At 33.1% G+C, this 17,830-nt stretch overlaps 1 protein-coding gene across 2 annotated transcripts in view; it reads left to right on the top strand.

Annotated features, from left to right (window-relative positions):
* Nucleotides 1-17,830, top strand: part of LOC123544907 (uncharacterized) — a 117,643-nt gene that overhangs the window by 10,724 nt on the left and 89,089 nt on the right. Inside the window, exon 1 of one of the 2 annotated variants that reach the window (XM_053540460.1) lies at nt 15,259-15,485. The exons of the other annotated variant lie outside the window; for it this stretch is intronic. Coding sequence (XP_053396435.1) covers nt 15,403-15,485 — 83 coding nt within the window. The 5' untranslated portion in view covers nt 15,259-15,402. Of the gene's footprint in view, nt 1-15,258; nt 15,486-17,830 lie in introns of those variants that run through there. 2 annotated transcript variants of the gene reach the window in all.

The raw sequence follows: 17,830 nt of genomic DNA on the forward strand, positions 1-17,830 counted from the left end.
TTTAATTCAGATAAATAGAAATAGTGCACACTCAGGTTTCCTTCGCATTGTATTGGTTTATAGATATGTTTTTTGAATATCACAGAATAATTCAATTCAAGTACACAACGTTTGTAAACGATAAATACAAATTCTCTGTAATATTTGAAATACCGATTTCTACCTTGTTGATGTATAATATTTCTGATACATTCATGATTCCCCCCAACAAAATAATATTTGCCTGTCGGAAGTTCATGTTATCATGTTATTATGTATTGACATTGTACTTTATCCCCATATTGTATAACTACTTGGGTGTAATAAAGATCATGTTATGTTCTGTTCTAAATAAATTTGAAAAAAAATAATGAAAAATATTCAGGCATTGCTGCACAGTTTGATCTAACCAAAAACGTATTCTACAATTTTAGAATAATATCAATGAACTAAGATGTCTTTACGGAGATACATATTAATTAGTTATAACTAATATTTGTATTATCACTGATGTAACCCCCCCCCCCCCCCTCCCAAAAAAAAAAAAAAATGGCGACTATGCAAACAGGTTGTTTGTTTGGAGTAATGTGTAATGACATATTGCACAATTGTATAACATTTATGCGAATTTTTTTCAATTAAATACTGCGGATGTTATAGTATTGCAATATTTCCAAGATGTTCATTACCAATGTATTGATTAATTGTTTGTTATGTTTAATAGTATTCAATGATTAGATTCTAAACAAGTTGTTTTCAAAGGAAACAATAAGTGTCTAAAATGCACTTTACCTCCTTGGTTATAATATTTAGGCCAATAAAACTCGCTGTGCAGATAAACTGCGTCAATCAGATTGATGACGTGTCATATACCGTATTGGTTCATCAGTAAGAACAATACCAACAAAGAAAGTATAACTTCTATTCTTGCTTTTACTATCTATGCACAAAGACATGACTTTTACAGACTTGTTTTACGGTAAATTGTAATTGATAGATTCGCATTTAAATTACAACATATTTTGAAATTTAATGCAGGATAGTGAAAACCTCGTGAAGTGAAACAAACAACCAACACGATGAATTGCTACAGAAATGTGCTGATTCAGATTAGTGAATTATCAAATAGATATCTTGAGATGGAGCCAAAAATCTAACAAAATACGTACATGTCATTCAAAACATCATTCCAACACTTAACTGATTTCAACAAAACGTATCATTTTCATGCGAGAAAATCATAAGGTTTAGCAAGCAGATAGCTCTATGTAACAGACGATTGGGTATGAAAGCTTTTAACAATGTACATTACATGTATAACAACAACATTAACCTTTATACTGGGTACAGAATGTTAAAAATGATTAAAATAATCTATTTACAACAAAAACATACTAAAACGAACAAATGAAGGGATTTTCTTTTTTCTGAAGTTTTGGTCCTAAAGCACCGAGATATTTTGAAAATATCATTGACACTAGCGTTTTTCAAAGCTTATCGGACAAAATTTTTAGGTAAAAATAAACAATTACTTGAGCTTACTCTGCTTATCAATACATGTTAAAACATGTGAAAGATATCGAAAGGTTAAATGATAGACGAACTACTTTGAATAAACACTATGATTCTCGCCAGAGGCTCTTAACTATATCACTCAGTAAATATATTATTCAACTCAATTGACATTCCCTTTTTATTAACTGTTTTGAGAGATGATTCGGTCATTCTTTCTCAAAAATGTCTGAACGATTGTTAGTCTCTGAATTGCAGATAAGCATGATGGTCTTTTGGAATTCCAAGAAGTATTCTTATGGTAATTATCTTAAATGGACGATTATTATCAGCAGTTTATTATTCATTCTTGTTCTGCACTACACACGTGGAATTTGTATAAAAGAAAAATACAGAATAAATAATTTCATGTTGTATAGCACAACAGTTGTTCTACACAGACTGTTATGTTTGCTTTTTCAGTAACTTCACTTCTGTAATTTCAATTTTTATACCCTCGAGTAACCAGTTTCCGTTACGGTAAGGAAACAGCGCGCGATTTCGTAAGTAATAATTGTAAATACTAAAACTATTTTACACAAACTGAAGTGAAAAACTTACCTGGTTTCATCCAAACAGTGTTAAAAAGTATTGTCTGTTGGTAACTGATGTGCGCTGCCATTTTTAAACATCAACCGGAACTGACTTCCATTTGTACTGGTATACCAGTTTTCGTTACCTTTACGAAATGGTCGAATTAAACGGAATGAAAGGTACTGCAATAACAGAGACCCTATAACATTCAAGATTTATTAGTTTCCTATCATTTGTGACACATGTATACTCAAATTAACAGTCTTACGCACAGTGTGGACACTTGAAAATATCACCCCTTCTAACCACCCTAACACTCGAGCAATAAATCAAGTGCGTCCAATGTTTACAAATGTCACACTGAGCCCATTTTACAAACATTATACCAGGACAGTTTGCAAGCTCTTCCGGCTGTAATTTACCACACATGCAACATTTTTCATCGTCCTCATCATCAGTAAAATCATCTTCAGACTGCAAGGGCGTGTTTAAATCAATAGGGCCGCCAGATACGTGAAGTTGACTGAGCTAGTGCATTCAAATCACTATAGACTACTGGTATTTTGACATAGGGGCTGTCTCCTTTTTCTATAGACTGTTCTATTCGGACAGGGGTATTGAATGAAGGCAATGTATTCTTAACTGGGACAGTTTTTGATTTCTATGGAGTACACACAGCATCTTAATACTCCTTAACCGTTTTGTTTGTTTCAGGCTCAGTTATTGCCTTACCAGCAATTATTTTACTTTAAATGGTGGTTTGAACACTGGTCTTTTTCCTTTAATAAAGAGGTAATTGTATCATCAGCTGGTACATCAGTTTGTATGGGAACAGAATTGTTAGTGCTGTTCCTTTCAGACTCACTAGCTTGTACCTGCGGAACAGCAACAAATTCCTCATCAACATAGGGGATGGTTTCATCCGAATCCGACTCGGGCTGATCATGATCAGGAGCTACAGACTGACATAACTCTTCAGTGAAAGTAGACTGAAGTTCTGATCTGAGTTTGTTTGTTTCAAATAAATCAGTATCAACAGAGTCTGGGCAAAACGGATAAATACCCGATTTCTTGAAAGCACCCTGTATATTTTTCATTGGAAGTGCAGTAGCATATGCCTTACATGCAATTAAACATACACTGTACCTGTGAACAATTTAGACAGTTTCCCTTTGAAATTTACCACATTCATTACTGTAAACCTTTAGAAAGGCCCAAAACATCCAACGTCCATAGGCTGCAATATGTGTGAAGTGTGTGGAGGCAAAACGTACAAAATAATATCATGCTCTGTAGCTCAGTCAATAATACTGGGAGAGCGATGCCCATCATAAAGTAGCAGCAATGGACGTTTTCCATTAGCATAATTGATGAAGTGAGTTTCTAAATAGTTTTTGAACACCTCCCCATTGGACCAACCAGTTTTAGCAGCAATTATTTTACTTTAAATGGTGGTTTGAACACTGGTCGTTTTCCTTTAATAAAGAGGTAATTGTATCATCAGCTGGTACATCAGTTTGTATGGGAACAAAATTGTTAGTGCTATTCTCTGACCTCATTCTTGCACCTGAAATATTAAAAAATCTTTTTATATATCATTTGAAAAGAAAAGTACATACAATGAGAGAATAACCTGAAAATTCTTACCTGCGAATACAAAATATGGCGGTTTCTGCTGTCCAAGGGCATTCCCACATTCAAGTATAGTTGTTGTATTTGATTTCTCCGAGGTGATGACATTCGTTGTTCTATCCCTTGGACCAACAACAAAAGACGGCTTAAAATTTTGCTGAATTCCCTTTTCGTCAACACTGTATATCGATTCAGGACTGTCCATTAGATTCTACTATACGAGAATGTGATGTAACTCTGTGAAAATACTTCTGGACACTTTCTAGTTACGTTGCCCTCGCTCTCAGGTCACATACTGTCTTGGGTCGTTGAACTTTAAACTGGGGCCACCGATCCAGGAACCCATAAAACCACTTATAAGACAAGTGTTTGTCTCTGTCTCTCCTACCAAGGCATGATACAAATTATACGAATTCAGAGGCTACATTTATCAACTCAGCCCTTGTGTAAGGATACCCAACCTTAGCCATATCCTGTATGTGCTCAGCAAGTCTGGTCTCCTCTAACTCAGTGAGCAAGGGTCCTGGTCCTGACCTGGGAATATATCGTTTCAAGAATAAATCACAATACAGTCATAACAAATTGGCAAGATTCGAAATTTCATTACATTTGATTTAAACATTATTTTACAACAAACAAATTATATACATCTACCAATGAATATGACCGTTGCCTGTGTATTGATAGCATGCTTTAACTGAAACAAATGACCAACGTTGCAAAAAAGACGTTTTTCCAACGTTGTGAGAAAGACGTCAACGCACCTTTCATTATCAACCAAAAAACAACGTCTTAACAACGTCAGGAAAAGACGTCATAACAACGTTGTAACAACGTGGTGTGCTTTTTTCGGAGCTCATGCAAACTGTCAGATTTTAAATGTGCCAGCATAGCGAGAGAGAAAAAGATGCATTTTTTCCATCAATAAAAAAACAACAACAAAAAAAAACAAGTAAAACAAATTACCTGTGAGATAGAGATAAAAATGCATTTTTTATGTTTAACCCAGAACAGAAGACAAGTTAAGTTTTCGAGCGTAGCAAGCGAGAAAAAATATGCATATTATTCAGCCGGAACAAAAGATTAATTATTAGTGCGAGCGTAGCGAGCGAGAAAAAAGGCATATTTCATATTCTTCAGTCAGAATAAAAGAAAATTATGTACCCAAGCTTAGCGAGCGAGAAAAAATGTATATTTTGCAATTATTTTACCCAGAACATAAGACAAATTACCTATGCTCCAGCGATTTTAGGGGCGGGAGCGTCCCGGTGCCCCCCCCCCCCCCACCCACACACCCCAACCTCCGCTATGAATCCACTATTGGTAATACTTCAGTCTGTACGCAGAAATGATAACTGTACGAAATTCATAACCATTTGAACTATTTATTCAAACCTGATTGAGTTTTATTGTACAAAAACGGCCGTCGTTTTGGAGTTTAAGTATGCCTGCATCTTAAGCATGACAACAGAACAACTTCATAATCTCTGCCGACGTCGTTGATAAGCTTAAATGTTGTAAAACTTTGCTAGATCCCTCTTCCGACATCGACCTTAAAAGCCTTTATCGTACTTAAGGGCAGGTCCGGATCTAGCCTGGGAATCCAGTCTGACAATTTCTAACCATTTTTCTACCTGCAAATTGACAATATCAGAAACTCGCATGAATGTCAATTGACATTAATTAGCACATTTTAAGTTGGATCTTTAATGTAGGTAAGATTTCTTCTGACAATTATTGTCAACAGCTCCCCAGGCTAGTCCGGATCCAGAAATACCTTTATTTCATGCAGCGAGGCAACAGTTTAGAAAGAATGTGTCACCAGCGAGATACATAGCTCCCAGCGTGAGTAGGAGTCAGGGTGTTCTCCCCCTGCAAAAGTTTGAAATATAGTTATGTAATGGTGGCAGCTGATAAATTTTTTGGTCTGAATTTTTAGAAAATATGTTAAGTACACAGCATCTTTTGTGTATGACTGTGCTATTTACGATAAAAAGGATGAAAGGGACGACAAGTAAAGTAATGAATGATGACTGTTTTATTTTGCAGTATAACAAATCCATGCATGTTCACACAAATAAAAGTGTTATGTATATGATCAAGACACAATTATGCATAGAAAGTTGTGCTTCAAAAGGAAGCAAACTTTTCTCCTTATCGGTATAGTTTGACAATATTCCTTCACGGAGGTTGCAAAGCGAACTAGAATGATGTCGACAAAAATGTTTCATTCAATAGTTTATAATAACGACGAGTCAATAATGTTATTATGGAAAATATATAGAAGTTAAACAGCTGAACAAGAAACAAATGCGCATGTCTACATAATGTTTATGATGCTTAACAAGTTTTATTTGAAACGAAGAGAAGGAAACTACAATGTAGTTGTCATTCGTCGTTAAAGAAGGGCCACAACTCCAGACAAAACAATCGATCATAAAAGACAGGGCAACCTGTACATATTCATTTTATGCTTCTGATGTATACCTAGTTTCAGTTAAGTTGGATGGATCTGTTTGACTTATGTTCACGAGTTCACAATGTGATGAATTAGTTCAAGATCAAATAGGGCAACAACTCCAGAAAAAAACAACAACAAGAATTTGTAACAGAGTTAGCAACGTCCCCTGCCTAAGGACATTTTCATCATACATACTGTATGCCAAGACAGTATCTTGGCATAAACAAAATAAAACAAGAGTGCCAGGATGTTAAATATATGCTTGTCAGGTAGATGATATAATAAAACATTTTCTGTACAGAACTATAAGTTTGGTAGACAGAAAGCCAAAACAATGACATATCCAATTCTAACAACCAGGATAAAAAGTTTCAAGAATAATCGTTTTATATAGTAGCAACAAAGGGAAGTAAAGTTTGATTTTTTAAGTCCACAAAAAACTCCTTACCAGGAAGAGGTACCTTAAAATACACTAAACACTTAAAATACTAAAATTTGAAAGTAACACAAAAAAGTGGTCTTGATTTTTCGCTACGGCCAATTATAAAAAGTATATATATATATATTGTTTATAGTGACAACAAAGAGAAGTTAATCTGAAAAAAAATCTAAGTCCACACAAAAGTACTTATCAGGTAGCCTTAGGTCAAAATACATCAAAAATTGGATGTAACGTGCGTGTTGTACTACAAAAAAGTAGTCCCAATTTTCTCCTAGGGCTAATATTAACCCTTACCCTGCTGATTTCTATAATGAACTTGTCCATTTTTCAATTTGGACAGTACCATTAACTGTTAAAAGGGATGCTTACCAAAAATATACTGATTGAATGGCGAACAGTGCTGATCATCATCAGACTGCATGGATGTGCAGGCTGATCATGATCTACACTGGTCGCAAAGACAGAATAAATCATGTTCAGCATGATAAGGGTTAATAGAATAGAACCTTAGAGTAATAGCTATTTATAGTAACAGCAAAGGATAAAGGGCCTGGTTCTTACTCTTGACACACCATCTCATGATAATGAACATTTTTGCCATTGTACATCAAAATCCCTCCATGCAAGAACAAGAAATGCTCCGGACAAAGTCATTTTTGTATCTGACCTTTGGCCTCTAAGTATGACCTTCGAGCTAGGGATCTTGGTCTTGGGAATGACACCTCGTTTCATTATGGTGAACATTTATGCCAAGCTATCTAAAACTCCCTTCATGGATCGCAGAGTTATTGACCAGACACCAAAAAGACTCTATTAACCTTTGACCTCTAAGTGTGACCTTGAACTTGGAGCAAGGGTTTGGGTCTTGCGCATAACACGTTGTCTCTTTATGGTGAACATTTATGCCGAGTAATTCCAAAATCCCTTTATGTATGGCAGTTATTGACCAGACAGAAACAGACCCTTTTAACCTTTGACATCTAAGTGTAACTTTGACTTAGGAGCTAGTGGTCTGGGTCTAGCAAACTTACATTGAAACATCCAGAAACATTTTCTATAAAACAAGTATGAAAGTCTTACACTTTTTCTACAAGACTGTTTTATAAAGTTACAACTTTTATGTAGAACTATGCTCAGAGAAGTTGAAGATTAATCAAAGTCCACACTTTAAACTTCCATATTCATAATTATCATTAACAGTTGTGAGGCTAAAAAGTATTTTGTAAATCAATAAAAAGCAAGTTCTTCATTCATGACAATTATTTCGTTTTCCCTAATTCTTGATTTTTCTTCTCTGATTCTCCCGATGTGTTTAGAAATAAGATTAAACCTTTTGTATTATCCCTGTAGCCATGTTACAATTTTTATGTAAAATTATGCTCACAAAATTGAAAAAGAAATGTTGCACTGGACACATATTTTCCAGTAGAGTACACCTTTCTTAACTTCCATATGCATTATGCAATTAGCAATTGTTAGATTTCAATGTATTTTGCAAATTATTCTTAGGCAGTTCTTCATACATGATGCATACTTTTCTTTCTCTCTAATACTTGATATTTCCATTTCTCTGATTCTGGAAATATGGTAGTACATTCTGCACATTTATGATCCATCAAATAGTTCAGTTTTTGTTGACCAGTTCTTTAAACAACTGTGGCCCTTCAGATGATCATCTGGATGGAAAAAATAGCCATTTTTACACTAGTATAAACTTAACATGTTTTATATGTTCATAAAAACACAAAATTTTAGAATGTAAAATCTTACAATTATAATATTATCAGTCTGACAGACATTATCAAGACAATGTCATTAAGAAGTTGAAAAACAGTACCTTACACAAGTAATAAAGACTAAGAAATACAGCTTTGAATTCAAACAGATGATATATATTTGCCTGTATGTCTTCATGCATTCCATTTTCAACTAACACTATATCTAGGCACATGATCACTTCATGTCCATAATGTATACTAAATTTCTTATGAATTGTTTGAAACTGTGAGTAGGCATACACAATGTACAAGTGTATTTGTGATATTTTAAAGGACATCACTCAATAAAAAGTAACCTGAAATGAAGTCTTGCAATATGTGCATGCCTACTTCATGTTGATATTTTCATATCAACTTACTTTGCACTGTGACACAGTATGAAAACTGTAGGAGGAGATGAAATATAATTCTAATAATATAGAAAGGGGCATAACACTCCAAATTTAGATTTTAGGCTAAAGTAGATAAAGGCCTTTACATTTAAGGTAAAAGTGTATTACAAGTTTCAAGGGTATTGGATAGGAAGTGGGGAGGAGCTGAGTAAATAAAGAACAAAAGAAAAGAAACTGTAACTGTTTCATTTAATTCAAGATTCTAAAAGGACCATAACTTTAGAAAACTTCAGATGTAAAATCCACTATAGTATGTGTACAATTAACTGTGATTTCTCTATAAAAACAACTTAAAAGTACAATGTACATAATTCTAAAATCAGTTATTATAGTTTGTAAAATAAGTGCTGAATGTCATATCTATATTCAAAACACTTTTAAACACCTACCTATATAAAATGGTGTGTAAATTGGCAGTCTTCTCCTTGGCAATTTTAGCATTCATTGTCCCATTATTTCTTTGAATAAATTTATATCTTCATCTGAAATAAGTATAGTATAGTATAAAAAAACTATGAGGAAACAATTATTGGCGGTTTTCAAAATAATGAAGCAAAAGTGTGACACAGGGGTTGGAAATTCAAACCTATTTCTTTTGGTGGTCACCTATTTTTTTATGATAGCAAATAATTCAAATTTCAAGGAAATATACAGCTTTGGGAAAGTGTTGAGAAATACCAATCAGATAATATTTTGAACAGCCTTCAGTTCATAAGTTCAGAGAATTTCCAGTAAGATGGGTGATAAATATTGCAGTGTTTTATGACAAGGAAATATTTATAACAGTAAATTTTTTTCAACATATATGAATAGGTGTTTGTGTATAGTTTGAAACTTATTTAATAAATGTTTGTGGACTTTGGTTTTTAAAATCACCCTTTCTGCACAAATCTGACATAAAAATAAAATTTTACCTAAAAAAGTTGTTGCTGAATGAAAAATAATTAACATATTATTATAAAACCTATTTTTTTCTCACATTTTGTACGTTTATAAACCACATTCCAAATTTCAAAAATGTCTGGTGATTTTAATTTCTAAAATTGTCAACTCAAAACTGAGTTATTTAAGAGATGCACAGGGGACACATACTAAAAATCAGTGTAATATTCATAAAGAATTAGTTTTTCTGTTCAAAACAAGATTAATGGTGATCATCTTAAGACAAAAGTCTATTGAACAATTAGTTTATTCGACAAAAATAACTACAAAACTGAAAATTTTCACAACACAAACATGAAAATTCAGCAGCATGTAATGCTTTAAATGAAAAATAAGTGACTTTAAACACAGTTAACACATTGAAACCATTTAGTTTACATGCACTGCTTATTCAAAGTAGAAAAATGACAAAATGCCATGCATGGTAAAATGGAATGGTAAAATTCATACATACTTTATAATGCTACTAATTTTAAGAAGATGCACAGGGGATAAATGGCAGCTAAATATACATTCATGGAATATGTTCATAGTAAGTAAAATTCTTTCAACTACACAATACTCGCTACTGAATATTTACATAATATTTAAAGAATACCTACAAGGGACATTTTGGGTGTATAGACATATATGAAGATTCTGAGAAAGTTGATTTATAAAACAATAAAATCATAAGGTGTCTTCATTACGACTTAAGAAAAGTAATGGGGTTATGAAATTGTAGTATTCAACTTTTAAATTTATCACTATTTTTTTATGAAGGGGCTTCCATCACAAGACATGAACTATTGGTAAGAAAAAGATGTAGTTAATGAAAAGAAGTATTTTGTTTTAAATGAGCAGAGTTTAGATTACATAAGAAAAGCCAAAGCTGTGACAATTAAGTTTGGTTTGAAAAAGTAAAACACAGTTGAAAACTATCCTTCATGCAAAATGTCACACTTTTGGTGCAGAGGGGACAAAATTAGCTATATAATTTAAATAACTTTAAAAATGCTTGAGCCTTTCATTTGAAATTGCACACATTTCTTGAATACATTGATTTGGATATGATTTGCCCCAAAACACATTCTAAAACTGAACTGAATTAAAGTAAGGTGAAAAAGAAGAAAAAGCTTCATTATTTTGAAAACCACCCATATAAGGAAATCAGCATTATTATATGGAATCTTGACAAGTGTGGATTTATGTATCTTAAAACTACTAATGTAGCTTCATTTCTTTATGCTGATTATGTAGGTCTACAGTACAGTTGATTTATGAAGTTGAACAATTCATGCATGCCATTTAAAATAAATAATTATGATACGATTTATTAATCACATCTTGCTGTAATATAGGCCTATTGTATGTTATTTCATTTCATTGTATAAATGTATAAATTTGTTGATATTTTGGTGCATGATCATGCTTCATTCAGACCCTTGACCTTGTCAGCTATGCAGAGGTGTCCTTTCTTTTGGCTTACTTACAGACATTGTTCATTTTTTTACGAAATTATTGTAGAATATATATAGAACATTGACATTTACCTAGCTGTACTGTTGGCCGACATCATGTATTCATGTTGAACAAGAAATGTCAATGTGAACGCCCAGCACAGGTTTAAAAAGTTTGCAAACGACATTGTTTCCATGGTGCAGGTATTCATTCATCTGAAACAAACACATGACGGATTAAATGCAAAGTAGACCTTGATTCTAATTAATGTTACTTTAGAAATATTGATGATTTTTGCCGGATGATTCAGCACGTCCAATCAGACATGTTTTATGGCATAAATGCAGAGTCTATGTTCAAATGAATTGTGTACGGTAGCGGTTAGCCAAAAGGGAGGTCCAGTTCAAATTATGTCAATTCGAATGCAAAAAGTACATCATCGTTTTTTTCTATGACAATGATCTATTCTGTCTATTCTGATCGATTTTTCTATCTATGAAACAATGCGTTAATTCTGCATCGACTCTATTTCAAGATCTGAGAATGATTTGTTGTAGATCATCCAGTGGATCTAATGATAATCTATGGTGGCAGTGATACAAGCATGCATATGCTATGTTCACCGCCCCAAAATAGGCAAATCATACTCAGATCTTGAAATAGAGTCGACTGATTATCAACCTTAATTTGAACTCGTTGCAAAAATAATTAATTTATATAAATCTATATAACTTTGCACTTACCATTGTTCCTAGTCCCAGAACAACTCGACCTGTCAAAATATGTAAACACGAAGGAGGCCTTTTGACAGGACAGTCATGTAAACTTCCGAAGGAAATAGTCCAAATTTATTCCAGTTACTTCCATATGCGATATTATCGTGAATTATAATTATATGCATAATGTATCGCATATAGATTTAAGCATAAATTTAATGTTTGTGAATCGGGCTTTAACTGTTTTCACGTTAAGCGCCGAAAATTATGAAATCCATAAGACCATGTGCTCAGCCTGATCACATTTCTACGCACTAACACATTTTTGTGTGAAAAAATATGCTGAAATTTACATTTTATTCTGTCAATTACTTTGTGACTGCAACCGTTTTTAAAAAATAAAACTGACACATCTGACTTTTATGTGTATTGTCCATGTAATGATATTATGGACTTTTGTCATAGATACGCATGTTTATCTCAAATTAATTGTGAAATGATGATGTCTGCATGAAAAAAGGAGAAAATAAAAATTATCTGAAATTATCGACTCTAAAAAGCACTTTCATCAAATTTATTTAAAAATTGATTGCTCGCAGGAAGTAGATATATTATCTAGGTACGTTTTGGTCACAATTTTAGGCAGAATAATGCTTGAATGTAGCAGCTGTCGATTCTGAAAAAATATGACCACCTAAAAATATTTTTTTCTGTCTTCTGTCCGGATTTTCGGGTACAAGTTGGCATTTGTTTTTCAAGATATATACTTCAAAGGAGAGATAAATCATTTTCAACAGGCATTTCATTCATCAAATTATGTAATTCTTCAGTAAAAGTTCGCAAAATGGTTGTAAAGACAAGTATAAAATGTCGATATTTTGGCTATAGAATGTACCTTAATGCAATGTTGCTCATTTCTATATTTCTTCAGAAACACTTTCTTTTAAAAAGTGGGGAGGAACGATTTCCAGTTTTGTCAATAGTTACAGCGTATTGAACACAGACAGAGATTATTAATGCTGTATTCAGTAACGTTTGAACAAGTTCCAGTAAAGCATTATTTTGGCGATAAACCTGTCATTTCTACTGTACATATTTCTTATTGGCAGAAACATCTCCATAAACATTCTTATGTTTGGCTTGAACGAAACATTATTTTGATGTCATGGTGCCATCAAATATAATTTCTAGAAACATTAAAATGAATGAAGACTTGTGGTATTATCAGGAGAGGTTATGATATGACAAAACAATATATTTTCTTAGCTAGAAATTCAAAGCAGAGCACACGTAATTTTTAGTTTAATAATTCAAATATCTGCAACCGATAATAAAAAGGCAGTCGAAAATGTGGTCCTCTACTTGATAATTTGTTTATTATTCATTTCAATTTGCAGAACAAGAATTAAAAGCCATGTTTCAAGTGTATAGTTCCCCCCGCCCCTCTCTCTCTCTCTCTCTCTCTCTCTACAACACACACACACAGTTCGCTTTCGTCCCTAAATGTATGGAGTATAATATGAAACAAATATGTCGTAGACAGCGAGGACGGACGACGAACACAATCGGGAACCGCTTTGGAACTGTCAAAACGGCCAGTTACTTTATACCCCCTATCCCCACTATGTTAAAAAGTTACTGAACGGTGTAAATAATAAAATTTATTCAGCAGTACTTATATAAAGGAAAACGACAATTATAAAATCTGTATCATCATTTCAATAAAAATGAACATTACTATAAAATTAAACAACTTGATCTTACTTCCTAAATTATCATTAAAGTTTGCTGGTCGGTTCTAAGTCGACTGGAATCTGTACGTTGTATTTTCAGCAGAGAAACATCAAGATATGTAATAAGGAACTGTCAAACAGCTTTTAAAATGTCAGTTATAGTTCATTTGTTTTTTCAAAACAACAACCGTTTATCTGTGACCATTTTATCAATTATTCCGTCTAGTTGTTTTGAAACAATTCAGGAAGAATCAATATACCTTTCCGCGAAAACTCGACTCTTAAAATGCACAATGCAATGATGAACAATTTACAAAGCCGACAGAATAGTTTTGTCCTAAGATTGTGGTATCTCAGGCGTCTAAATGTTATACAATCAATTTATACGTAATATTGCCAGGGGTCATGCATTATAGAGATCAATCCAACTTTGGCCAAATCATGTCCTGTCTTGTCTTGTCTGGAACAGTAGCTAATTACTAAGTAATATAAACAAATGTTTTTGTGCATCTGTTTATTCGCTGTTGTGCAACTGTAAAGATATAAAAGCAAGGGAAATAAAGGTAAGCACATCATTATATTATTATGTCGTTTATGATTCCAAAGTTTGTAGACAAACAGTAGGATGTTTAGTTATCTTTTTTTGATTGTAATAGTTTGTTTTCGACTGGTTTCGTATAAACGACGACAGTTATCTTTGAATAATCCAGCAATGAAAATTATGACCAGGCAAACTGAAGTATTAGATGGCCAGAAAGTTTAAAGAACTAACCCCTAGTGTTTTGAAATATCACAGGAAAGATTTATATAACACTAGAGTATAAGATTGTTTCAATCCGTGAAAACGTTGGAAATTAATTAACTAAAATGAGTTATCTTCGTGGGGTATAGGAATTGAACTAACTAGGAAACAGTCAGAAAAGGAGTGTGTTACCGCTCTGCTAACGAAGAAATAGAATTTGAATAAGTAAGTAATGTAATATGGACTTCATTTTCAAAAAGTCGTTTTTTTTTTGGTATTTTAGAACGCCATATTACTATGCGATACCATATATAAAAACAAGTTTCATACATATGATATATGAGCTGAGCTTATTTTTAAAGATATTTACTATTGTAATCAAGAGGCTATTGACAACTTGTTGCAGTTTGAATTTCTTAAATCATTGGAATTTCTGTGATTATATGTATTTCGCCAATATTATCAGGATAATAAATGGAGAAAGATCAATTTTCTGTTCAAAAATAGTATCAAACTGGTTTTGGAATTCAGATTTGAACTTACGATTTCCTAATATAAAACAGGATAATTTTGAAGCATTATTTGTAACCAAGTAAGTCTCATTTTGATTGTACAGCTATAATATTCCTGAATTATATATTTAATTCTAGTCTTTAAAGTGGATTAAAAACATTTTACATATTAGTGTGGCATCTTTCTTATACTTATGTGTTTTAGTAAAAGAAACATTTGATTGCAATGATAAAGCAGTACTAAACTGTGATTAAACACGCTAGGGTATTTGTAGAAAATGAGATAAATTCAATACAGTAATTAATAGTGTTTACGTAAGAAGACGCGAGCTTCCAAAATTCAATAACCGCTCTTCTATATCCTGCTTGTTAAAGACTTTTCCACTTACACTGGAAAGATCTCCAGCGTCGGAGGAAAAATATTGTGTGAAGAGATTTTAGAGTTTTCATTTAAGTTAGACCCCGTACGTTGTTCTAAAAATTCAGCGAACATGTCATTTATTCTGAAAGAACACCTTGATTACTGAAAAACGACAAGCTAGTTGACCATGGAATCAATTAAAGAATTTACACAAAACACGACACTCCATGGAATACGGTATGTTGGTGGATCACATTCCACATTTAGAAGGTAAGGTTGTCATAATAAATCGTCTAAATATATTAAAATTGAAACTTTGTTCACAGTGAATTACTATTTAAAAATTATTGACAATTCTTATATAAAAGAAGGCTCACAAGAAAGAGGTGGTTTATTGTTCTTGAGAATATATACAAAGCTCCTAGATGCAATATTATTCTCAAATGTAAAAAGGAAATAGTAAAAATGTTGAAACAGCCGAAATCTCCTTATGTTTAAATTTTTTAAATGGAAAATAAAGTGTAACATGGCTTTAAAAATGCTTTATGGTCTGTTTTATAAGGTGCAATTATACTAAAACTATATAAAATAATATGTGTGTTAAATAAATATAACTGTACTACGAATACTAATAATTGATCACAGTCGATTCGCTTATGGTCTGAACTTTAGACTACAAATCCTTAAAATTTAAGTTGCCAAAACTTTTCTTTGTACATGTTTACTTATGGCAGTTATATTAAACTCTGTGCCCGATTAAAATATTTAAGACAAAACACTCTTAGCATTCAAAATGTGATGAATGTTCCCCCTTGGTTACTGAAGGTGGAGGCAATTACGAATGAGCGTTTTATTAGTTCATGCATTTCATACTTTATTTACCAGTTGTTTTGAATACTTTTTTTTCAAGCAGAGAGGTAAGAAAATGACTCATATAAAGCTGCACCATATGGTAGATGCATTTGTTTGAAGTACTTGTACTTTATACTCAGCTGCTCTTGCTATTGATGAATGCATTTCGATATTCAATTGTGCACCGAAACTAAAATATATGATAGAGCTGTAAAACAAGTAAGAACATAAAATAGAATACTGTTTCATAACACGACAAAATATTTGCTTTACAGGTAGCAAAAGTATTTTGTATGAATTTTGCATCGATTGTCATGTTTCTTATTCGCATGCTAGGAGTCATCAGGGTTAGCACACTGGTTATTCGGGTACCTACCCGTGTGAGCGATACCGCCCTCGTGTGATTAATGTACATGTAGGTTGTTTAAGGTATATAAAAACAATGCCAACGTATGACACATATTTAAGAATGTTGAACATTTTAAAGACAGATTCGTACGAGGGAATGCATTGATTCGCATTGGTGAAAATATCAGTCTTCAATAATATTGATATGACTATAAAATTTGAAGAAATGTAGCGAAAATTATGTAATTTGACGTTTTGAGACGTATTTTTCTTTGTTCAAAGTTGAGATAACCGACTTTGCCACTCACCTTGGTAAAACTATACATACTCAACTACAAAACGTTTGGATCATGTACCTGCAAGTACTTTTTGTTGATAAAATTTCAATTATATGCATCCTGTTGCTGTTTTTGATGGTACCTCTGACGATGGATGAAAATAAACAAAGAAACCTACTTGTTTGCACATGGGTACCGTCATCGTTATGTCAATGAACATTTATAAAACTCACCGCGGCGATTGCTTCCGCATACGGTACACTAAATAAACGCAATTAAAGGTAATTGCTTTGAGGATCTGGAAATAAGAACTGGAAATATGAAACCCGACCTTTAGCCGATCTTTTTGATTAGCATTTTAACTTTAAAGATGTAAAGAATGGGAGTGGACCGTGTTAGCAGTATTTCACCAAGATTAAATCTTCCCTCACACCCACTCTCTATTCTGCGCATTCTATCATCTTGCCTTCTTAAAGTTCTTCTTTTTCTCCTTCAGTTTCATAATGAAAACGACCAAATTTGTCGCATACCGAGCAAAAGTGCTTATGTAAAGACCTTTTGTTTTCTTCCTGAAAGGGAAGTGGAGCCTCTCTCTGGGCATGTATTCGTTTAGGGAGATGCTCCGGCTTCATAAATCTGCCTTTTATCGTATCTTGTAATATTCGCCTCTGTTCATAGGCGCACCCTCCATTAAGGCAGTGCTAATTAGGTGATTTGTTTACAAGAGTACATGCAATATACACTACTGTATAAGTGTCTTACAGGTGACTAACTGAAGAAACAGAAGCAGATATGGAAGTCAGGGTATCAGATTCTATCTCTTTCTATTGTTTGTTCACACACTTCTCACAGCAATTGTAAACGTTAAATATAATCTAGGGAGGAAATCTGTGAGATTCAAGATTTCAAGATTTTATTTATAACTAGGCCCATACGGCATCAGCATTACAATAACAACAAATTTAACAAAACAAACACTAATACATAAAATAAAACAGTAGTTTTACGGTCATAATAGATCTAATACAAATATTTTGTAAGCTAAAAACAGAAGATGGTGTACATTTAGAATTAACCAGGTTGAAAACATTGTTTTAACTGGCCAGCAAATAACTGCCAGTGACAAAAACCTATCCC

This window comes from Mercenaria mercenaria, chromosome 1 (assembly GCF_021730395.1).
Source record: "Mercenaria mercenaria strain notata chromosome 1, MADL_Memer_1, whole genome shotgun sequence".
Taxonomy (NCBI): domain Eukaryota; kingdom Metazoa; phylum Mollusca; class Bivalvia; order Venerida; family Veneridae; genus Mercenaria; species Mercenaria mercenaria.